This window comes from Ursus maritimus, unplaced genomic scaffold (genome assembly GCF_017311325.1).
Source record: "Ursus maritimus isolate PB19 unplaced genomic scaffold, ASM1731132v1 scaffold_3, whole genome shotgun sequence".
NCBI classification, from domain to species: Eukaryota; Metazoa; Chordata; class Mammalia; order Carnivora; family Ursidae; genus Ursus; species Ursus maritimus.
In genome coordinates, this window is record NW_024425563.1 from 7,001,337 (window position 1) to 7,024,802 (window position 23,466).

Sequence of the window (23,466 nt, forward strand, 5' to 3'; positions counted from 1 at the left end):
CCTTAGCTCATCCCTCATCTCCCCGCCACACTTCTGCTTCCTTACTCAGCATCTCTTAACCTTAGGGCCTTATTTATCTCAGAGGGCTTCAGAGACTCCCTAGTTGCTTCCCCCGATCACAAACTGTGACTCCAGTGGCCCAACGGGCACGCTAGGTGTCTGAGGGGGATGCCCGAAGCCTCTAGCCTCCTCACTGTTCGTTCTGGCACCTTCCCTGGGGGCAGATGCTCAGCCAGCCCCTTGGTCCACCCTATGAGATGAGCTGGCCATCCATTCAGGCCGGACAGGTCTAGGGGACCCCTGTCCAACCCTTGGGGGACCCTGTCTGGAGTGCAATTCCTCTTCCCAATTTCCAGCAGGTGGCAGGCAGAGGGAGGGAAGGCGCGCCGAGAACCATGGGCAGGACCAGGGGTGCTCCGGCCGCCTGCCCAGGCCCTCCCCCCCACCCCCTGCTCCTGCCGCCGGGCCCTCCCCTCCCCCAGCCCAGCCCTAGTCGTGCTCGGGCGGCGCCTGCAGCGGCCGAGGGGCGCCGAGCCCGGGGCCGCCGCTGTGCACGCGCAGGTGGTCCTTGAGCGACTCCTTGTAGCGGAAGCTCTTGCCGCACTCGCCGCACGTGTAGGGCCGCTCGCCCGTGTGGATGCGCTGGTGCTTGAGCAGGTTCTGCTTGCGGATGAAGCTCTTGCCGCAGAGCGCGCACTGGAAGGGCCGCTCGCCCGTGTGCAGCCGCTGGTGGTTCTGCAGGTGCTCCTTGCGGCTGTAGGTCTTCTCGCACTCGGAGCACTTGTAGGGCCGCTCGCCGCGGTGCGTCATCTGGTGGCGGATGAGGCCCGAGTGGCAGTTGAAGCTCTTCTCGCACTCGGCGCACTCGTACGGCCGCTCCTTGGTGTGGCTGCGGTGGTGGATGATGAGGCTCTTGCGCACGCCGAAACTCTTGCCGCACTCGGGGCACGAGTAGGGCTTGCTGCGCGCGCCGTGCAGGAGCAGGCTCCGCCGCAGGCCGCCCGGGCAGCAGCTGCCGCAGCCACCGCCGCCCCCGGCCCCCGCCTGCGCCCCGCCCCGCTCCCAGCCAAGGCGCAGCGCCTTCTGAGGGCCGGTGCCTAGCGGTTAGGTTCTCGACGCCCGGGAGCCAGGAACGAGCGCTCTGCGGGCGGCCTTCGGCCTGTGAAGAACTGCTGGGCGCGAGGCGGGCGGCGGGTTCTTCACCAGCAGCAGGCTGTCACCTGAGGGGGAGACACGGAGAAGTGACGTGCTGACGGCGCTCTGTCCGCCCCGCACCCCCGCCGTCCCTGAGAGGGGCCCAGGTCCTTGATGGATTTCCCCTGTGGCTTCGTGCGAGTCGCAGGCAACCTGGGCCTCAGTTTCTCTGAAAACTGAGGGGGCTGAGCCAGGCCAGTGGCCACGTTCCCTATGGCTCTGGGGCTCCTTGACCCTGACCGTCCCAACCACGGGCGGAGAACACCAAGTGCGTGGAGCAGGTAGCACGCAGTTAGGAGAGGAAACACCTCCAGAAAGCAGGGGCTGGGATGGGGGTGGGGGTAGGGGTGGAGCTGTGTGGAAGTCACGTTGGAAGGCAGAACTGGCAGGAAATAATAGGACTTAATTGCATTCTGATGTTCAATGCTAATTTAAGGAGAATCTCTTGACTGGGGGAAAGAATGTACTAGAACGTATCCAAGGTGAAAGCCAGACAGGTGGCACAGAAACGAAATGCAAGGAGTGGGGACCAAAACCATGCTGCGATTTTCAGTCGTGTTTCCTCTAAGCAAGTGGCCTTCGGACTCGAACAGCAGCATGGTCCCGGGGCCCACCCTGGCGTCTGACCCCATCTGCACCTTGACCACACGGGACCGGGGCTCTCTCACCCCGGTGTGGAGATCGCTGCCCTGCCAGCCCTCCCAGAAAGCACTGTTGTGGCCCACAAAGGGTGGCCTTTTCCTCGGATCCTTGGTTCTCCGCTACCTTGGCAGTCAGTGGGGCACCAAGTCCAGGCTCTGAGCAGCCAAGCAGCGAGCCCAGGCCCAGCCCTCTAGACTTCTGCTTCAACTCCTCTGTGTGCCCACTGTATTTAGGGGTCTTTTTATTCCTTCACCGCCGCCCCCCCCAGGTGCCCATTCACAGTCCTCTCTCCCTGGAGGAGTCTCTCCTCCATGAGGGGCAGTTGGTGGACGAAGTGGAGAAGCCTTTGTCCCCAGGTCTTGTTGGCATCCTCGACCCAGGTCCCGTCTGCTCCCGAGGCCATTTCTCAGGCCACCTCAGCCAGGCTTCCACCCTGCCATGCTCTCAGTGTCTGACTGAGGCCCGTCCTCCTTACATGACACCCCTAAGCACATGGGGCTCAGCCTGCCCTCTCCATTCCCATCAAAACTGAGCAAGCAGAGAGCCCTCTCCACAGGACAGGGGCCAGCAGCCCAGGCTGAAGTTACTCTCCTGGTCTCGCTCCTGGTGCCAGATCTTCAATCCTGGGGGCCTGACTGTGGGCCTTGTTTGTCCCTCCACACAATCTGCGCCTCTCACCCCTTCATAGCTGTTATTCTCAAGAGGACCCCAAGGAAACCACACGCATAAGGGCTGTTTCCTAGGAAACCCAGCCTGAAACAGTCCTAATCCTACCGTGGTAACTCTTTAGACACGGTGTGTGCGTCAATCCGCTTTTCTCACCCTTTGATCTCCCTTCCTGATCCAGCGTGGCTCCCGTGGTCAGCGCTGGGGTCACTTGCCATGAAACGTCCTTTATACCTCTGCTCCTCTCTTCTCTGCCCTGCTTGCCTGGGGACCCCCAACCATACTCAAGCAGCTGAAGACAGCTGGAGAAAATTGCACAAATCTCAAAAGCACACCGCCCCCCCCGCCCCAGCCAGCCAGGCACCCTATTGCACTTCTCAGTGTGCCCTACTTTTCCATTCTCTGCGAGGATGTCGTCACACCTTCTCCTCCGAGCCTCCAATGTGAGGACTTCCACTCCGGACCTCACTGGCCAGGAACTGATTCAGACAGAAGCACATGACCTCGTTCTGGCTGATGACATGTGAGGAGGAGGCTTCTGGGAGTTTCCTCACTCCTTAGAGTGTAGGAAGGATGGCCCTTCCTTTCCCTCTGGTCTGAAGGTGACTGCTTGGAACAGCTGCCGCCATCTTGTTCCAGCCATACCAAGAAAGCAGAGCCAAGAGCTGGAAAGAACCTGGGTCCCGGATGATGTAGTCTCATCCTTGAATCCACTGAGGCTGAAACCGAACTTCCTCTTAGTTTGAATCAGGGTTCTAAAGCAAATGGAGAGCAGCCTACTGGACACAGTGGTCCAGTTATCCCCCAAGTTAACACTCTCCCGGGACCCCATGTGCTCCCAAGCTCCAGCTACTGTCTCACCTCATCTCTCTTCCTTTTCATACCAATATTCCTGTTGAGTTCTCCACCCTTGATTTTACCGTTCGCTTTCAAACTCTTGACAGTCCCCACCCACTGGGTCCCAGCACAGCACCGAAACTACTTTTGTCAAGGTCACCGCCAACCTCCAACCTGCCAAATCAATCCACCGTCCTCTTCCCAGTCCAGGATATTCAACCCCTCTGTGTTTGAGCTAGTCGACCCCTCCCTCCTGGAGGAAGTCTCTCCTCTTAGCCTCAGGGATGCCGTGCGCCTCTCCATTTCCTCCAGGCTCACACCTGGGCCTCTTCCATTCGTGGTCTACATTCCCCCTAGATCTCAAAGAGGCTCCAGCCTTAAAACAGCCTCGGTGTAATAAATTTAGCAGGTTTTTGTCCTTGGTTCCTAGGAGGTAGCCTCTAAATCCTTGGAATTTCCAGGGTGATAGGAGTGTCTTTGTTATTCATGGTAGGCTCTGACGTTTTATGCTAACAGGGTAATTCGTGGTAAGTGCCTGAACAGTGTAAGCTAATGGGAGGACTCAGGATGGGGGCTGGGTATGCCGGAAAGGCCATCCACAGGATTAGAGGGTTGGGGCTTTGAGCCCAAGCTCTGGGGGAGGGGACAGGCTAGAGAATGAGATCACCTCGCCGCCATTAGTTCAATCAGTCCTAAGTATGTAAAGAAACTCCAGTAAAAACTGGACACAGAAGCCTGGGTGAGCTTTTCTGATAGGCAATACTCTGCGTATTGTCACACATCACTGTGCTGGGACAGTGACACTCCAGATCCCACCGGGGGCAGACAACAGAAGCTTCGTGTTTAGGACCCTTTCAGAATTGGTCCTATGGATTTCCTTTTGGCTAGTTGTGATTTGAATCCTTTTGCTCCAATACATCTAATTATAAGTGCAGCAGCTTTCCTGAGTCCTGTGAGCTGTTCTAGTCACCTGCTGAACCTAGGGGTTAGTGGGAACCCCTGGATTTGTAGCCAGTGGGTCAGAAGTGAGTGGGCTGGGAACCCTCGAACTTGCAACTGGTGTGTGAAGTAAGAGCAGTCTTACGGAGGAGGACACCTCACCTATGAAGTTTGGTCTAATTCCAGGTAGTTGGTGTGAGAAGTCGTTGCAAGCTACAACCCCCAAACTCGTCTAGCCCGGAGCGCTCCCTTCAACGTCAGGCCCCGCTACATTCACCTGCCTACGGGATGCCATCTCAGGTCTAACAGGCCCGAAGCAGAGCACTGGGTTTACACAGTAAGTGGCTCTTTCCCCAGGACTCAGCATTTCAGTCAAGGGTGCTGCTGCTCTCCTTGTTCCTCAGGGCCCAGCCCTGGGTGTCACTCCTGACCGCTGGCCCACCACACACAATCCCTCAGCGACACTTCCGGAGTCTGTCCTGAATCCGTCCACTTCTCTCCCTGCCCACTGCCCCCATCCCAACTAGATGACCGACGGCCATCTCTTCACCCGCTCTGTATCAACAGCGTTTGCTTCCTAAAGGGCTTCCCTGCTTTGGGCTCATGGTCCCCACCCTACTCCAGTCTGTTCCTGAACCTATCTTTTTATTTTATTTTATTTATTTACTTATTTATTTATTTATTTATTTATTTATTCGACAGAGATAGAGACAGCCAGCGAGAGAGGGAACACAAGCAGGGGGAGTGGGAGAGGAAGAAGCAGGCTCATAGCAGAGGAGCCTGATGTGGGGCTCGATCCCATAACGCCAGGATCACGCCCTGAGCCAAAGGCAGATGCTTAACCGCTGTGCCACCCAGGCGCCCCCCGAACCTATCTTTTTAGATCGTAAACTAGGGGGCACTTGGGTGGTTCAGCTGGTTCAGTGTGTGACTCCTGATTTTGGATCAGGTCATGATCTCAGGGTCCTGGGATCAAGTCCCACGTTGGGGCTCCCTGCTCAGTGGGGAGTCTGCTTCTCCCTCTCCCTCTGCCTCATGCTCGCTCTCGCTCTCTCTCAAGTAAATGAATAAAATCTTTAAAAAATACACATTCTTTAATATACAATTGAGGAATCCCTTTTACTAAAATGTAACGTCCAGTTAGGCTGAAGTCAAACAGGACACCAAATCTTTCTTGCATACCCCCGGGGCTGGGGAAGGAGTTTGGCAGGAACAAGTACCCTATAGTTCTGTGTTTTACTTTCTACTCCCACTACCCTCTCCCTTTCCAGCTCCTCTCCAGAAGACATGATTCCATGTCTTTAAACCTCAAAGAAACGACAGGTGAGGTACTATTTTCGACATTAACAAGTGGAAGGCAGGCCCACTTTGGGAGAAAGTCAAGAGGCTCTGGTGACTGGGCCGGTAGCAGGAGCATTTCCAGATGCTTCTGTCACCCAAACTCTGGACATTGCCACCCTAGTGCTAAGGTTCGAAGGCCTCCCAGAGATAAAACAATATGAAGCAAACGGTTCTGTGACTTGGCATACCCAAACCCAGGAGGTAAAACAGTCTGGTCACTTGCAAGCCTCATAACCTCCGCACGGACTTCCCTAGATCTGCTCCCACCACCACACAGGTCTCCAGGAAAAGGCTCGTCCAGGCCCACATACTCCCAGCTGACTTGGAAAAATCAGACAGTAGCATCGAGGGACAAAGGTTTGGGCAGTTCCTGGCACGAGGTTGGATGGACTAGTATGACGTACGCCTTCAAGGCCAGAAATAGTGGCCTGAGCGCCATCAAGAAAGAAGTGGAAATTGCTGTCACTTCTTCCCGTCCTCACAGACAGAAGCCTGGCTTCCCCTGTCCCATCCCACCCCAGCAGCAGGTCAGAAGAGGAAGCACTTGAAGTTCTGTTTGAAACGAGGGCATACGCTGTTCCTCTCCTGCCCCCTGCCCACTCCTCCAGTCCCAGCCTGCCCTTCCAGGCTGGACTAAATTTGTCTCACAGGCACTGGGATCCACTTACCCGACTTCTAAATGGCCTTCCAGATCAGAGATAATCTGTGTCCTCAGCTCTTCCCAGGATTTTAAGCTCCTGGAGGGTGTCAGGAGTGTGCACAAGGGATATGTTTAGCTGCTTCTTCAACACTCTGACCAGCAGACACTAAGTCAGCCGTCTTGAGAAGAAGATGGTAGTGGGTCTGGCAAGGAATGCCAGCCAGACGCTAAGAGTGTTAAAGAAATAATTCACGAACATATGCCTGAGGTCACTGGCCAATGAGCGGAACTTCAAAAAAAGACCCAGGAGACCCAAGTCAGGTGAGACCTGTTGAGGGTAAAAAAAACCAAAACCAAAACAAAACAAAAAACCCTCTCCCTGTCTGAGCTTCAGTATCTTCACCAGTTATTGTGGGGTGTCCGCTCGGGGCTGGCTTGGGACTCTGGCCAGTGTTCCCGGTACGTGAGCCGCCTGCCGCCATCACCCCTGCTCAGGCACCAGTGGGTCAGCCCCTCCCAGCCCTCTCTCCTTTCCCTGCGCTTAGAGGCCGAACTGCATCTCCCCAAAAGATGTGTTGAGTCCAAACCCCCAGGACTGCAGAAAGTGACCTTATTTGGAAATGGGCTCTTTCCAGAGGTAATTAGTTAGGATGAGGTCATACGGGAGTAGGGTGGGCCCTGATCCAGTCTGACTGACGTCTTTAAAGGAAGACAGCCAGGTGAAGACACAGACCCGCCGGCAGAACGCCACGGGAGACAAAGGCAGAGACCGAGCGTGCACAAGCCAGGGAACGCTCCCCATCGCCACAAACGCCAGAAGCTAGGGCTAGGCAAGAAAGGGTTCCCCTACGGCTTTCAAAGAGGGCATGCCCCTGCTGACCCCGACTTCGGGCTTCTGGCCTCCAAAACCTGAACACACAACACATTTCTGTTGTTTTAAGCCACCCAGTTTGTGGTACTTTGTTAGGACAGCCCTAGGACAGAAGCACACCTGCCATCCTCCGGAAGGAAAGGGGATAGTGCCTGGATACAGACAGGCGAGAGGCTGCCGCGACAGAACATCACCTATGTGGGGCAGGGGGAGGCAGAGGCAAGCAACCACCCCTGTGGATGGAAGACCCAGGGGCCCCAGGGGGCGCATTACTCACTGGGGCCAGAATCTAGTCCGAGCTCTCCTTCCATGGAGTCGCGGGGGCCCCATGGGTATGGCTGCTCCTCCTGCTTGATCCATGACAGAATGTCATGCGCTGAGATCAGAGACTCTGTGGATAGAAAGAAGGCAGTCTGAGATGCTGTTCACTTCCACTGAGCCTCCCATCAGAGCTTAGAGAACCACCACGTGCAAAGGCCACTGCTGGCGCTCGCAGGACACCTGACAGTTGTGGTCTCCCTGTCTCATGACTGGCCCTCCTCACCCCCCCAGCTGCCCTCAGACATGGCATCTCGCTTGTGCTCGCTCCATCTGGAGTTGGCCAGGGAGGAGGAGGCCTGACCCAAAGTCTCTGCGGACGCAGAACTGAGATCAGAACGTGCGTCTTCCAGCTCTGTCCATGGAGCCCCGGAGCAAACTGTAGGTCCAGAACAGGCCAGAGGGAAGCCTGCTGTCTGACGGCCCGTGGAACCAAGGGCTGAGTAGCAGGACCTCAGAACCAGCAGTGGGAGAAGCGGTGAACAAGGGTCTCGCAAGAGCTGTAGTGCAGACTGCTGACTCTATCGGGAAGGGTTAGCTTTCCCTCCTGGCCTGGGTCCCTTCAGTTTCTCCCCTGTGAAGTCGTAGGGTCGAAACGGCAAGAGACTTTGTGTCTGATCTTCCCTTCCTGGTATGTGGGGGAGGATGAGACTCTGGGGTCATAACCAAACAAGAGGACACTGGACTTCTCCAGGTGTGTAAGCGCGTGTACGTGCGCGCGCGCGCGCGCACACACACACACACACACACACACACACGTGCAGGCCCCGACGGGTGGAGCTTCTTTATTGTTCTATTGACCCCACCCAGAAGTTTCTTGGAAGGCATTTAACTAGTGTTCATCCACGAAAACTTGCAGAAAATGTAAATTTCTTTCTTTCTGTTACAGAAATATACACAACTTTTAAAAGCCTTTCTAGTTATATTTATTGTTCGAAAACTGTGGTTGTGGAAATAATTTTAGTATCAGTTACGTTGACACAATAAATTATCAATGTAATGATTCGTTTAGAAAAGCCCTCTGTACTTTACGAATGGTTATTTTCCAAAATCTGTACGAAGGTGGTAACTGAGGAACACGCTCTGTTTTATTCTCTGAGCCTTTCACTGGCCTTTAACCAGAAGTGATCAGATTCCCCAGCATACAGAACTCAGTAAGAGTCTCCTGTCCTTGACATTCATCCCGGTGTCCTGCTCACCTGAACTGGGGTCCGTTGGAATATCTCTCTCTGCCAGATCCTGCTGATCCCATACGCACGGGTGCTCCTCCTGTTTAATCCGGGACAAGAGGTCCTGGGCAGAGGCCGGTGAGTCTGTGCAAACAGAGCAACGGAGGCGTCAGGGGACACAAAATGCCTGTATGTTTGTGCGACGAGTAAATCTCTCATTTCCTGCAATTATTTCTTTTCCCTAAAATCCAGGCATAATTAAAGGATGCTAATTAATTGAAGGTGTAAGTTGGCTTGGCCCCAATTAATGGGGCTTTCACTACAATAAGGGTATACTGTAGGGAGGCGTCATTCATGGTGACTTCCAGAGAGTCTGTGCTTTGGGAACGTCAGTCCTGAGACTGAGACTCAGCTCGAGCACAGACACCACCATGGACAGAGGTATTCCTGAGGGGATTTTCCAGAACAGGATGCCTTCCATGAAACCGTTTAGATCCACCACTTTATTGGGATTTTTCTTTCTTCTTCTTTTTGGATTTATGTACTTATTTTAGAGACAGAGAGTGAGCACGTGAGCAGGGGGAGGAAGAGAGGGAGAATCTCAAGCAGAATCCGTGCTGAGTGTGGAATCCCACGTGGGGCTCGATCTCATGACCCTGAGATCATGACCTGAGCCCAAACCAAGAGTCAGACGCTTAACCCACTGCGCCATCCAGGCGCCCCTTATTGAGATTTTTCTGAGATGCATGCTACGTCTTCTTTCTTCTGCGGTCTGTTAAACCTCATTTAACTTTATTGCCTTCTTATCTCTTTCAGATTTCTTTGAAGATACTAATACCGTGCCTCCCTCCAGGAGCATGCCTGATGGAAAGGGACCGGCCTTTCCCCCACTCAGATGCCGCTATCACTTACCTGGGGGTGTGAGGCCCTGACTAAGGGGGGGCTAAGGTTTGTGGAGCTCCAACCTGTGGATAAGTACGTTATTAGATCTTGTGATGGGTAATTTTGTGACAGCCAGTACCCACATAGTTGGCCAGACATTATTCTATATATATATTTTAAAGATTTTATTTATTTATTGGAGAGAGAGAGAGTGTGCGCACAAGCAGGGGGAGCAGCAGGCAGAGGGAGAGGGAGAAGCAGGCTCCCCACTGAGCAGAGAGCCCGATGTGGGACTCGATCCCAGGACCCTGGGATCATGACCTGAGCTGAAGGCAGATGCTTAACCGACTGAGCCACCCAGGAGCCCCCCAAAGACATTATTCTAGATGTTTCTGTAAACGGATTTTTTTTTAGAGAAGATTAATATTTAAATCAGTAACCCCTGCCTTCCATAATGTGGGTGGGCCTCATCCCAACAGGTGAAGGCTTCCATCGAAAAAGATGGACCACCTCCAAGGAAGAGGGGATCTGGCCAGCAGACTGTCCTGGGTCTCCAGCCTGCAGATTTGGGACATGCCAGCCACCACAATCACTGAAGCCAGTTCTCAAATCAGTCCGTCGGTCTCTCTCTCTCCACATGCAGACAAACACCCTGTGGGGTCTCTGGAACACCCCAACACTCATACGCTCTCAGAGGCTTCTCACACAGAGTCCAGCTGGAACGCCATCTGAGAGGAAGCCCCCAAACTACCCCACGGGCACAGAGGCAACAACCCATAAACACCTGAAAGCCCTTCCTGGTCCAGAGCAGGTCCTATGCACTGATACATTCCCCGACCACAGTGCTTCATCCTGAAGTGTCTTACACTTCGGACTTCTGCCCTGATTCGCCTTTCCAAGGGGAGGAAGGAAGTTAAAAACTGATACAAAAAGAGAGAGGAAACAGGCTGAGCCAAGCCCAGATGTGCTATGTTCGTGCCTATGGGAAATCCTAGCTCTCTGCCCATCCCGGACCCAATCCTCCATTTCCAACTCTGGCCTCTGGCCTGCCACACACGATGGACGATGCCCGGGGCCTGCAGACCATCTGGCCCTTTCCTGCCTCCCCAGCCTGGGCAGCTACTGGGCTCACTCACCAGTAATGGACTCCGTGGGGATGGCTCTTTCCTCCAGGCCCCGCTGACCCCGGACACACAGGGCTTCCTCCCGCTTCACCTGCGAGGACGAATCCTGAGCAGGCACCAGGGGCTCTGCTCCTGGGGACAGAGAAGCATGTCATTTGGTGTTTTTTCTGAGCAATCATCATCCAGATGTTCTTGGGGTCAGGAACGCAGCCGACAGCACTTGTCAGCACGGGAGCCTCGGGTTCCTGTGGGCAAGTGCGGGGGACCCCGAGAAGCAGAAGGTCCCAGGAGCAGAGAAATAATCAGTGTTCAGGACAAAGGGGTAGGCCAGGCCTCAGGATGAGCTGTAGTAAGGCTGGGAGAGAGTTCCAGAAATGGCCCCGCCTGGGTTTGCTGCTAATCAGGACGAGGTACAAGATGTTCATTTTCATTTTTCACCCCAGTCAGAGAGAGGTGGCCAGACACACACACAGAGCAGACACACACGTACACCCACGTGCACACACACACACACACACATATCATTAGCAAGCCTTCTGCCTGGCCTCATCCTGGGTAGTGCACAGCGCCCTCACATGTACAAGACAATGACATATCCTCTCTGCAGCCCCCAAGGCGTGACAAACAGGGTGTGTCCTTCCGATGCCCGTGGTGCGATATGCTGGCCCTGAGAGCAGGCGGCTCAGGTGGCGGGGCGGGGATCCGAGGAGGAACCCGAAGACTTGGATCCTTGTTTCCACTGTGCCCCCAGCCCAGCAGGGGAGCCACCTGACCTCTCTGCCTCTCGGCCTGCTCGTTCCACCCACAACACGGGCACAACGGCCACCGTTCCAGTTCACGCACGGGGATGGATGACAACAAGGTGACACTGCTGAGGTCCAGAGCCTTAAGCGTGAAAGGCTGCCCCAGCGGCTGACCTCAGCACCTGCAGCTCTTAAAGATGGGGAGGGGGCCGTTCTGATGAACCGTCCGCAACAGGCAACGGCAGAGACAGAGAGCCGATCAGTGGGGGCTGGGGGCTGGGGGGACGTGGGAGTGACTGCTCACGGGTCCAGGGTTTCCCGTGATGAAGAGGCTCTGGAATTAGATCATGGTGATGGTTGCACAACTTTGTGAAGCCCTGAATTATACACTTTAAAAGGGCGACTTTATATATGGCACACGAATTCTATCCCAACGAAGAGAACAGACTGGAAAGGAGGGGGCCGCCTCTGAGCGACCTTCTAAGGGAACGTCCTGAAGAAGGAGGACAGAGTTTGTACCATAAGGCAGAGAAGACAGCTCAGGCTTGGCTGTACCCGGGACAGCACCGCTCAGGAGAGCTGAGGCCCTGAGGAAAGGCCTAAGGACACAGCCGGGACTAGAGCCCTGGCCCCTTCGTCCCAGCGAGAGCTGACCGGGGCGGCGATGTCAGGAACTAGATCTCCTCGGCTCCTCTCCTGCCCTGCCCTGCCCTGGACCTGGGGCTCTTTTCAGCTGTCATCACCTGTGTCTGGATCCATGAGAATTTCTCTCTCTTCTGGGTCACGCTGCTCCCACACGCAAGGCTCTTCCCTGGGCTCCACCTGGGACGGAGCATCTGGCTTGGGCACTGTACCCTCCGTGTCTGGAATGAGTTGGAGGGGAAGGAAGGACACAGTGAAGCTGACCAATGGATCCTGACCTAGAGCAGTGGCAGAAGTCTCCCGTATCCTAGACCCCCTCCCCACCAGAGAGCCCCTCTAGGTGGCAGCCACGACCTGTGTCAGCTAATCTCTTCGGAGGAACCCTGGAAACAAGTTCACAGATTCCCAATTTCTGGTGTAGAAATAGCGGGACTCCGAAAGCCAGGAGCAGACAGACTGGCTCGTCCCAGGCTATGGGGAGGTAGCGTGTAGTCACGTGCCGATGATGTCATTTGGCCATATTCCAGAACAAAAGCGGCACAGCGCTCAATGCTAGAGTGACAGGCCCTGCTACTGGGTTTCTGTCATCTGGCTATACTCATTCTATCTTTACATCATTATGCGCGATAGTTACTTGCATTTCCATGAGGGATGAACACGAACGCTTTGCTGGGGGTGCTGCGTGCGAACGTGGGCTGATAAGCATTTCGCTGCCCTCTGCACAGACTGCTCGCCCCGGAGGAGGGAAGGATCTCTTACCCAGGGACATCAGGGTTTTGTAGTTCTCCTTCACAAGGTTGTTGTAAAGCTCCTTCTGCCACTCGTCCAAGTTCTTCCACTCATCCTCAGAGAAGTAAACAGCGATGTCGACGAACGTCACGGGAACCTTGGCCAAGAGGAGTTTTAGTGTGGCACCTGCTTGCTTCTCCCCACAGCCTCCCCTCCGTCGGCCATGGGGCCCCTTCCACCCCAGAGCCTGCTTCTGCTTGCCATGGCTCCCTGTCCCCCAGATCCCAGCCCAGCCTACTGGAGTGGAGCCAGCCCACTCCATTCCTGATCTTCTCGTGCTCCCCCAACAAGGACGGTCAACACTGCCCTTTTTATGAGGCATTTAACCATATCTTCTGTAATTGCATGTTTAGGGAAACTTGGTGCCTCAAGGTAAAGCAAAGTCAATGTGCTGCTTTTGGCGCTCAGGGTGACAGAAGTGTGGAAGGTTCTCGGCGAGGGGATCAGTGAGCTGAGTACAGTAAAACCCTGTCATAAAACCTGTATTTCCAGTCGGGTTACCTCAGTAAGGTACACAGTTACCTTCCTGTCGTTAAAACACGTAAATTGAAGGCATGTGCTAAGACTCCAGGATCCCGCTGGGTTTCGCTCACCGCCCCATCCCAAGCATCCAGAGGCACAGAGGCGGGAGCCAGGAAATATTTGGGGAGTACGCGGAACGGCTGTTGCCAACACTAGGACGTGCCCCCGCAGCCTGGGTCCACCACCCCGATGCCGGGCCTGTTATTCTAGGCAGTCTCGTCTGTTCTACAAAACTGCTACTTCGGTTCGACAAGCGTCCTCGTCTGGACTCATCTCAGACGCTCACCGGCATGGCCTCGCCTCGCCTCGGACCACATCGCTCAGGACAGTGTCACTACATGACTTAACATCCGAACTTCCCTTCTCGGACACACAGCCTTGCCCCCCGCCCAAGCCCCCCGCTCTCACACCCACGGGACCAGCCTTTCGCTCGCACTTGGAGGTCCAACCCCTCCCTTCTCCCCGGCCCTAATTTGAGTCCACTGGTCTTCGCACGTGCACACGAGGCCAAAGCTAGGCTATGTGGCACCTTTGTGCCCATCAGGAAAGGACAGCCCTCTGGGCTCCAGGCCCACTGGTGTCCAGCTCGGTGAGTGGGCAGTGCCTTTACATGAAGTAGAAATGGCTGCTCTCCCATCAGGCGTGCATAAGCCTACGGCTCTCCTGTGCAGGTGTGGTGTGCACACTTGTATGCCACCCACTGACTGACAGCTCACCCACCAGCCGTCTTTACATAGAACAGAACTTTTAATTTCCTGGACCTTCCACCAGACTGGGGCATATCCCTAAGCTGCGAAACCCGATACAGACCACTTTCTTCACTTTCATTTCCTGCCCCAAGACAAAAGTCACAAAATTCTGCAGGGGACAGCCACCATAGTTCATGCCACTCGTCCCAAGGCTGATCTGGAAGCCTCTGGTGGCTCTTGTGGATATCTCCTGTGCTCTCTGGGAGGCTTCTTTCAAACTCTTCCCTCTCCCCCGCCCCTCCCCCCGTCTTCCCCATCTGTCCTGGATCCTGATCCCAGGTAGCTGCTGGCAAACTCCCTTGCCCTTCTCACCAGTGCCAACCCCCCGCTAATGTGCCCTTTATTTCTCCTCCAGCTTCTGTCTGTGAAACTCAACCCAAACAAACTTTTCTCTTTGACATCTCAGGCTCTCCCTCGCCAGCGGCTTTCCTTTGAGGGTCATCCAACCTAAGATGAACCGCCACTCAACTCTGCCTTCTCACTGGAAACACCCCAAGAGACCCGCTTTGTTTTCTTCTTCACAATCCATGCATCCTTTAGCACCTTCAGATCTGTGTAGGAACCCCCAGGCTCTGAGACCATACCCTGGAAGGCAGTCAGTGGCCTCTTTGGGTACGGTTAACTCTTCCTTTTCAGACCTCTTTGCAAGGGCAGATGAGCTTTCTGGAATCTTCTTCTGCTTGTTTTCCACAACTCTGCTTCCTCCTGACTGCCCAGCTTACTGCCTTCTCTTCCTCCAACCCCAAGGCTCTGCCCTTACCCTCCCCTGTTCCTTCGCCTTTTCCTCAGCAAGTTCACTCTTTGCACAACTTTAGTGGTTACCTCTTTGTGGACGATACTCTTAGTTTTCCTTGCTCCCTTCAGAGTTCAGATTTCAACAGCCTCTGATTGGCTCCTTTTATTCATGTTTTTAGTACCTCAAAGTAAATGTATCCAACACCCGAGTTCATCGTCTTTTCCAACATGCCAACTCCTGTGCCTCACCTCACCATTTCTATGAAGAGTCGCAATTCTGGAATCATATTCCCACAGTTGGAAAGCGACATCACTACATAAAAACCTCCCTGTGCAGAAGTCTGAGACCGGCCAGAGACGGCAGGGAGCCTCAAGTCTACCCGGACAGAACAGACTACCTGTGAATTATCTGTCAGCCAATTAACAGACACACTAGAATCCAGGAGGCACGAAGGATCCGATAGACAACAGCCTTCCTTGAATCCGACAGAGAATGCACTTAGCATGGCCAACAGTACACCATGGGCTATCGCTATTACTAGCAACATTAATTAACTTTCTCATGGTGCTTCACAGTAGTGGGTTTTAAAATATGTCCACAAATTCTTTGGCCGTCCCTTCAAAAAGTAGAGCCTCGTGTCCTCCCCTTGAGCGTGGGCAGGATTTAGTGATTTGCTTCTGACAAACAAATTTAGGAGTGACATGTACAATTTCTGACACTAGGTCAAAAAAGACAGGACACCTCCATCCGGGTCTTTCTCTTGGATCACCCACTCTGGGGGGAGCAGCTGCCATGTTGTGAGGACACTCAAGCAGCCGTGTTCGGAGGTTCACACAGTGAGGAACTGAGGCTTTGCCAACAGCCAAGTGAGTGGGCCGTCCTGGAGGCAGATCCTCGAGCCTCAGCCAAGCCTTCAGATGACCATGAACTCAGTCAATAGCTTGATTATACTTCATGAGACCCTGAGGCAGAATCACTCAGCCAACCTGCTCCTGAATTCCTAACCCACAGAAACTGCAAGATGGCAAAGAATTACTATTTTAGGCTGCAAAGTTTCGGGATAATTTGTCACACGGCAATAGAAAACTAAGACAACAGGGTACATAGTGTTGTCCATCAACAAAATCAGTGAATCCTCACAACCCGGGTCATAATGTGTTATCATCTTCATCTTACAGGTGAGAACACCGAAACTCAGAGTGACCAGTTGGGTGTTTACTTAAAAAATGACTTACTTATACTTCACTGCTTTCAAAAGAGGGACCGAGGAGGCTCAGAGACAACGAAAAACATACTTGACCAGTTATGGGAAGACAATACAAGCCAAGATTCAAACCCTAGTCCTCTGATTCCAGACCCCATAATCGTTCCACCATTCCACGAGGACACAGGTCACCTCGGGACTCCTAATGCCTGATCCCACGCCCAGAACACACAAAGGTGCCATGGGAGGACACAGCCCCGAGTTGAGACACACAGCACAGACAAGAAAGGGTGGTGTGTGAGGACATGTTGATTGTGCCAGAGAAGCAGTGTGCCAGACCATACCAAACAGGGGTCTCTGCGGCTGCAGCGACAGGGGACAGCCTAGGGAGGAACCAGACCACTCTTACAGCTCAGCTCTACGAGGCCTCAATCCACCACTGCCAAGCAACTCTGCTGGCAAAGTCACTGGCTTGGCTGCCTCGGCTGACACGGAGACCTAGAAGACCCAGTCCGTCACGTGGCAGCGGGAGCTGTCCGGCGGGACAGATACTTTCTGGATACTGACTAAAGCTGGTGCAGCTACAGGAAAGGAGACACAGCGGTGAACCAAGCAGAAATGACATTCTGGGCAGGGAAGACCATCCAAGAAGACAAAAAAGAAGGAAGTATTTAAGGTGCCTGATGGCTCAGTGCCTTGGAGAAAATGGGAGCAGCGACAGGGAAAAGAGTGTGCTGGGATTGGGGGGGATGTGGTTCTTTGGTGTTGGGGGGCCATGGAAGGGCAGACCCCTGATGGAAGTGATGGGAAGGGAGCCAGGCAGGCTCCCAGAGAGGGAGCTTTCCCATGGACGGAGGTCCCTGAGGTGAGACTGTGTGGCTGGAAAGGAGTGGACAAGAGGGGCAGAGGGGAGATGAGGTCAGAAAGGTAGGGCTGGAGAGGGGGCCCCTGACAGAACAGGGGCTTTTATGCTGCATGAGGTGGGATGCCATTTGGGAGTTTAAGCAGAGGTAACTGATTTATATTTTTAAAGAATCACTCTGGCTGCTCTGCTGAGAGCAGATTGCATAGGATGAGGGACAAGGACAGAGACAAGGAGACCAGGCAGGAGGCCATGGCAACTATCAGAGGTGAAGTGACAGTGGCTCTCACCAGACGATGGTGGCAGCAGAGGAGGTGGAAAGGAGTGGTCAACCTGGGGACAGTATTTTGAAGAAAAGGCAGATGGCATTTACTAATATATTGGAAGGAAGGCTGAGAAACCCCAAAGGCTTTGGCTCGAGCCGCTGGAAGGGTAGAGTTGTCTTCGTGGACACAAGGAGGGGGTAGAACAGGTTTCAGGTGGAAGACAGGAGTTCAGTTTGGTCGTGTTACATCTAAGATATTTATTGAGTCTCGCTGCATTAGCAGGTAAGCATGTGAATCCGGCATTCGAGAAGGAAGTCTGGGCAAGAGACACGGAAAGAACGGGCAGGGGGGACTGCATTTGGGAGCTGACAGCACACAGGCTGCATTTAAACCCTGAAACTTAGTGAAATCATGAGAGAGGAAGCGTAGATAATGAGCCAAAGGTCAACACCCAGCCCTGGACCACTCCAAACATAAGATGTCGGGAAAAGGAGGTGAAGCCAGTGAAGGAGGCTGAGCAGGAGCCACCAGGAGATAGGAAGAGAATCAAGAGAGGTCACAGGGAAGCCACATGAAAAGGTGTCTCAAGGAGGGGGTGGCCACCTGCACGTGATGCCACCTTCAGAGCAGAGAAGATGAAGGCAGAACTGTGGACATCACCAGGGCTTTGGCAAGAGCAACAGGATGAAGGGGCGAGGGGCAGAAGCCTAACTGGCAGAGGCTCCAGAATGATCCAATCAACACCTTACTGAAACACTGAGAATAGAGGAACATGTTCAACGAGACCATGGAGGATGCAGCAGCAGAATCCGGACACACAGAAACTCAAGAGGATGCGCGGCCTAGTTTCTACAGATGGATTTCAAGGAAAAATGAAAGAGATGCAGGAGGAACTGACAGATTTAACAAGACTTAAAAGACATAGCCCCTTCTTAAGTTCTGATTCAAGCAAACTAATAGAAAACAAATTAAACTGTGTTTGGAAGAAAAGAACATCTGAATACTGATTGGATATTTGAGTGGGCTGAGCTTTTGTGGTGGTGGTAGTAACACTGAGCTCTTATTTCAGAAAAAGTCTCTCCTTTCTGAGCTACACAGTGAAATATTACCCCAAATCCCAAAACAAAACAAAACCCTGATGTCTCAGACTGGCTTCAAAGTAAAACGGGAGGGGCGCCTGGGTGGCACAGCGGTTAAGCGTCTGCCTTCGGCTCAGGGCGTGATCCCGACATTCTGGGATCGAGCCCCACATCAGGCTCCTCCGCTATGAGCCTGCTTCTTCCTCTCCCACTCCCCCTGCTGTGTTCCCTCTCTCGCTGGCTGTCTCTCTGTCACATAAATAAATAACATCTTTAAAAAAAAAAACAAAAACCAAAATAAAACGGGAGGGGATGTGGGTGGGGCTTTAGAGGAAACAAGACTGGTCGAGAGCCAACAGCTGTGGAGGCTGGATGATGGGCACGTGATGGTTCCTCACAACTATTCTATCTATTTGTGCGGATGTTTGAGCTTTCCATAATAAAAAGGTCAAAAAGGAGAGGGAGAGAAGGAACTGGACACAGCAAATGCAACACGTTTAAGGAATTCTGCTTAAAGAGGAGCAGAGAAATGAGGCCCTAACTGGAGGGAGAGGCAGGGCCTAGGAGGTCTTCATCACAAAGATGGGTGATGTTCTAGGACGTCTAGAACGACCAGAGGGGGAAGAGCTGATGACGCAGAGGAGAAAGGGGAGAAGGCAGGGAGGCCGGGGGAGGCAGTGAAGGGTGGCAGGGTGGGCCGGCGAGGCCGCAGGCTCGAGGCAGCGCCGGGTGGATGAGCATAGTGGCTGTACGTGTGCCTCCTGTAGCGACTCCGTTCTCAGTAGACCAGAAGGCTGGGTCATCGACCTACAGTGCAGTGTTGATGATCCGGGGGGTGGGGGCGGGTGCAGGAGGACAGGGATTGGAAGAGGGAAGTGGAACATGAATTCTGAGCTGCAAGAACGGCCCGCAGAGGGGATGGTCACAACTTCTCAGGAATTCCCGTTAGCGGGGTTTGTCTCAGCTGCATTCAAATGAGCGTGTACAAAGATAACCAATGACAAGAGGTCCTGTGCAGGTGCCAAGTGGAAAACCCAAGCATGAAGAGTGGCAGGAGTGTGCAGACACCCAGGTATCTCGGGGGTATTGGGAAAGGTGACAGGAAAACCTGACAGAAGCAGGCAGATTCTGTGGGCAATGGTGGAGGGCAGCCTGATGGAGGCAGACCATTCACGACTAAGTTGGTTAAGTGGAGGTAGGCTTTAAGAGACGCTGAAATCAGGGGCACCTGGGTGGCTCAGTCAGTTGAGCGTCCAACTCTTGATTTTGGCTCAGGTCATGATCTTGGGGTCATGAGATCGAGCCCCACATCCAGCTCCACGCTCAGCAGTCTGCTTAAGATTCTCTCCCTCTTCCTCTGCCCCTCCCCCCACCCATCCACGTGCACTCTCCCTCAAAAAAAAAAAAAGAGAGAGAGAGAGAAAGACATTGAAATCATACAAGAGGGATCCACAGAGTTCTGTGGGAAGGACTGGCCAAATGAAATCAAGAGTTTTGCTCACATGTGTTGGTCCTCACTTCCATCCCTGCCCCTGGGGACCACCACGTACCTTGGGGACCTCCCCCTTGCTGCCCGGGGGCAGCCTCAGGACCCAGAAGTTCCTATTTCTCAGCAGGTTCTCCATGTTCTCCAGCCGCCTCTGCAGCAGCCCGTACTCCTGCAGCAGGGTCCCCAGCACGGCCCACTTGCTCTCCATATGGTTCCCGAACTCCACGGCCGTCTTCTCGCAGTCCGCCAGCTTCTTCTCGGCCGTCCCTGTCCGCCCCTCCAGATTTAGCAGCTGGCTGGCCTGGGCATCCACTTTCCTCTCCACGGCCTGAATGGCAGCCACCACGGTCCAGAGTGAGATCTCTGCCGTAGGCAGCTGGGGCTCTCTCATCATGCGGTCAGGGAAGACAGGTGCCCTGTCTGGGAAGGGCGGGAACTGAAAAGGCATCGGTCGCCGGGCATCCATGTCCCACTCTTGAGCCTGTGTGCAGAGAAGAAAGTGACAGCCTGGGCTGAGACCCTATGTGAGGCGGGGAGGGGGGCCTGAGAACAGAGAACAACTAATCAGATGCCCCAGATTCTCGTTCTTCTGCTATGCTCCCACCCCCCCCAGGCTATGGTGTTCATTCCTGTCCCCAGCAATGAGTCAAGGAGCCACCCAGCCGACCTTCCCATTTCTTGCCTGCAGGAGTCAAGATGGTCACTCGTTTACCCACCTGACCCTTCGCAAGTCAAGGCTGTGGACCCCCACCTACAATGTCACCTACCACTTTCGCAGCACAGCTGCGCTCTTCAGGGGCTAGACCTGATGATGAACTCTCTCTAGAGTGGCCTAGTGCCTTCTGATTCAAAGGAAGAATTCTGGCGTAAGTCATCTGACCCTAATCTCCTGTGCAATCTCTAAGCAGGTTAGGGCAAGAATGATTATCTCTGCTTTAAAGATGATGGGATTGAGGCACAGAGACGTGGCTGGTCATTCCACGGCCCCTGGTTTCACCGCCCACTGCAGCAGCGCTGGGTGCCGCGGGTAACAAAAGCACGGTTCAGGCAAGCGCTGCTGCCCCCAGACCCAGCAGGGCTGTGACCAAGGGAGACCCCAGAGAGCCCAAGTGAGTGAGCAGACGAGCAGGCTTCTTTCCATATCCAACTCTTGAATCACATTTTCTAAAATGCAAATAGGTTTGCCAAGAAACGTCATTCACTGAGGAGGGGAGGAAGGGACATGCCCGAGAAGAGACTTCCCAGTCTCCTTCCTGACCCTCGAAGGTGAGGTGCCATGGGTCCACGTTGGGAGCTGAGCCCTACGACCAGGAGACGGTGGTCCCAGTTCACTGGTGACCTGGGAACTGACCCCATACCATACCAGTACCCGGGGCTTTCTGGCCAACAGCAGGGCTGGTAATCAACTCTCCTTGCCACGTGGGCTGGGAGGAGGTGTCATTTTCTTTCCTCTCTGTTGCTGCTGACAAGGCCCTCGGGCTGGGCAAAGCGGAGGCCTGCGCTGAGAGGTGACGTGGGCAGGCCAGCGACAGGCATGCCAACTGCCCTCTCTAACTCCAAGCAGCTGTGATAGCCACAGAGGAACATCCCACAGCTTCCAGGGAACTGCTCCGAGACATGGGATAAAGGGGAGCAGGGCCCTGGGTGCCAGAGCCTGCTAAGTAAAGAGGCGATGTTTCCGTCGAAGCCATCCATCGGAGCTCATGTAGGCCTTGCTCCTCACCGCCCACAAGGGCTGACAGTGGAAGTTCAGAGCGTCACGGGGCCCAAATGACTTTTGGAAGGTTTGGAGACGTAAGACTGAAAAACGATCCCACACAACACAGCAACGCCTGGCTAACTGGGCAAAGCAGGGTTGAGACAGCGAGCCAGGAGCAGAGGGGGCTTCTGCGAGGTCAGCCCGGGGGGGGGGGCAGTTCCCACACTCTCCCCGGGAACACTACTCAGGACTCGTTCAGCACCAAGTCCTCACGTCGTACACAGTACATGACTCCAAAGCACCGACTCTCGACCTCGGCGCACACTGAGAGCCTTACGGAGGTTCAGGAACTGACTGCTGTCTACTCTCCACCCAGAGACGCTGATTTCACTGGTTTGCGACGAAGTTGGGCGTCAGGAGGCTTAAAAGCTGCTCAGGTGCCTCCAATGTGCCCCCAAGTTTGCCAACGGCTGAAAAGCAGGCACAGTCACCTCTCAATGGCCCCCTTCCTCCGTCACGCCCGGTGCAAGGGAAAATTGAATGACTCGTTATACTTGGTGAGAGATGGCAATCCAACATTAATAAAAATCTTTCTGTCGAAGGGGCGAGGGTGTGCACCCGATGGGGCACTCGGTGCGCACACTGCCGGGGCACAAGTGCGGCGGGCCGAGCGCGAAGGCGAGCCCGGCCGGGGTGGGTGCCACGGTCACGGCTCCGCTAGGTCCCCGCCGCCTTCCCCGCGGGGCGTCCTCCCGGCGCCCGCACCGGGCCCGGCCAGCACGCGGCCTCGGGGCCTGCTGCTCGGCGGCGCGCGCGGGCCGGGCCTGCTCGGGCGCCGGGGCCGGGCGCGGGACTCGGGGCCGGGCCTGCTCGGGGCCGCTGCGCCCGCCTGCCGCGCGAGTCGCCAGCGCCGGCCCACCCGGGCCTCCGATGCGGCGCCCGCGCGCCGAGGCCCCTCGGGCGCCGACGCCCCCCACTCCCACCCCACGGCCCCCCGGCGCCCGCAGCCCCGCGCCCGCACCCCCAGCCCCGCGCCCCGCAGCCCCGCGCCCCGCCCCCACGGCCAGGCGGCGCGGCCATGGCGCTGGGCGGGGGCTGCACCCACCTGCATGGGCGGCATTCCCTCGGCCATTTCCCCGCGCAGCGCCGGCTCCTGGTGGCAGACCTCCTCCGGGGGCAGAGCCTGGGCCCAGCTCCAGCTCCCGCTGTCCAGCCCCAGGCCCTGGATGCCCAGCTGCTGAGGCTGCGGCCGTGTTGACACAAACTGCATCCTGGGAGTGCTGTTCCCCGCTCGGGCCGGCCAGGGAGAAGAAGAACGTTTTCCAGGCGCCTTCCCCCTCGCCGGGGCCGGACAGCTCCATCTACAGCCCGTAGGAGCAAACAGTCCCCTTCGGCGGCGCTCCCCGCCCCTGCGCAGCCAGCTCGCCAGCCAATGGTCTCCGAGCTCCTACCCGCCTGCGGGGACCGGCGGGGGCCACTTCGCGGCCCGGGCCACTCCCACCGCCGCCCCCAAAGTGGCCCTGGGAGGACATGCTCGTCGGAGCCCTCCGTGTGGGATGGCCTGCCCTAAAGTCCCAAACCATGCCAGGTCCTGATTTCTGTTAATTCTGCAAATATGTATTGGGCATCCCAAAGGAAAATGGTGCCTGACCCTTTGGAAAAATTTGCAAGACTAATTGTGTCTCTATCTTCTGGCCTTTGCCCTTCCCTCATCCCTTTGCAGGCTTTACCTCCCACTCTCCCTCCCCAGTCCAAATTCACCGGGACCAATTCCAGGCCTTTGCATTGGTCTGGATGGTACAGAAGTGACCCGGGTAACGTGTCAGAAGAGGGCGGAACTCGACCTCCCAGGTAAGGCTCACCGCGTTTTAACAGCAGCCTCTTCCAAAAACCTTTAAACGTAGGTCAACATCACTTCGAAACATCAAGCCAAATCAGAGGAGGAACCAGGGGAAGGCCCAGGTAGGCTGATGGAGAAGATAGGGTGAGGGTGGGAAATCCACTCGCTCATTCCACAAATATTTACTGAGCAGCTACTATGTGCCAGGTGCTGCTTAGGCAGA

At 55.0% G+C, this 23,466-nt stretch overlaps 1 protein-coding gene across 1 annotated transcript; it reads right to left on the bottom strand.

Moving 5' to 3' along the window:
- Window positions 1-489: 489 nt before the first annotated feature.
- Window positions 490-22,746, bottom strand: ZNF282 (zinc finger protein 282). The gene is made up of 9 exons (XM_040644532.1): window positions 22,509-22,746; window positions 19,766-20,185; window positions 12,768-12,894; window positions 12,110-12,229; window positions 10,636-10,755; window positions 8,648-8,761; window positions 7,408-7,521; window positions 1,153-1,220; window positions 490-1,083 (listed from the first exon to the last, which is right to left on the bottom strand). The coding sequence occupies exons 1-9, from the start codon at window positions 22,671-22,673 to the stop codon at window positions 490-492; spliced, it is 1,842 nt and encodes a 613-aa protein (XP_040500466.1). The 5' UTR covers window positions 22,674-22,746.
- Between the last annotated feature and the right edge of the window lie 720 nt (window positions 22,747-23,466).

What these genes read in the sequence shown, in the direction of transcription:
- ZNF282 (XM_040644532.1), bottom strand. Translation starts at nt 22,673, where the DNA reads ATGCAGTTTGTGTCAACACGGCCGCAGCCTCAGCAGCTGGGCATCCAG. An exon ending in CAAAACCCTGATGTCCCTGG is followed by an intron (nt 12,230 to 12,767) that starts GTAAGAGATCCT and finishes AACTCATTCCAG; the next exon opens with ACACGGAGGGTACAGTGCCC. An exon ending in TCTCATGGATCCAGACACAG is followed by an intron (nt 10,756 to 12,109) that starts GTGATGACAGCT and finishes CTCTGTCCCCAG; the next exon opens with GAGCAGAGCCCCTGGTGCCT.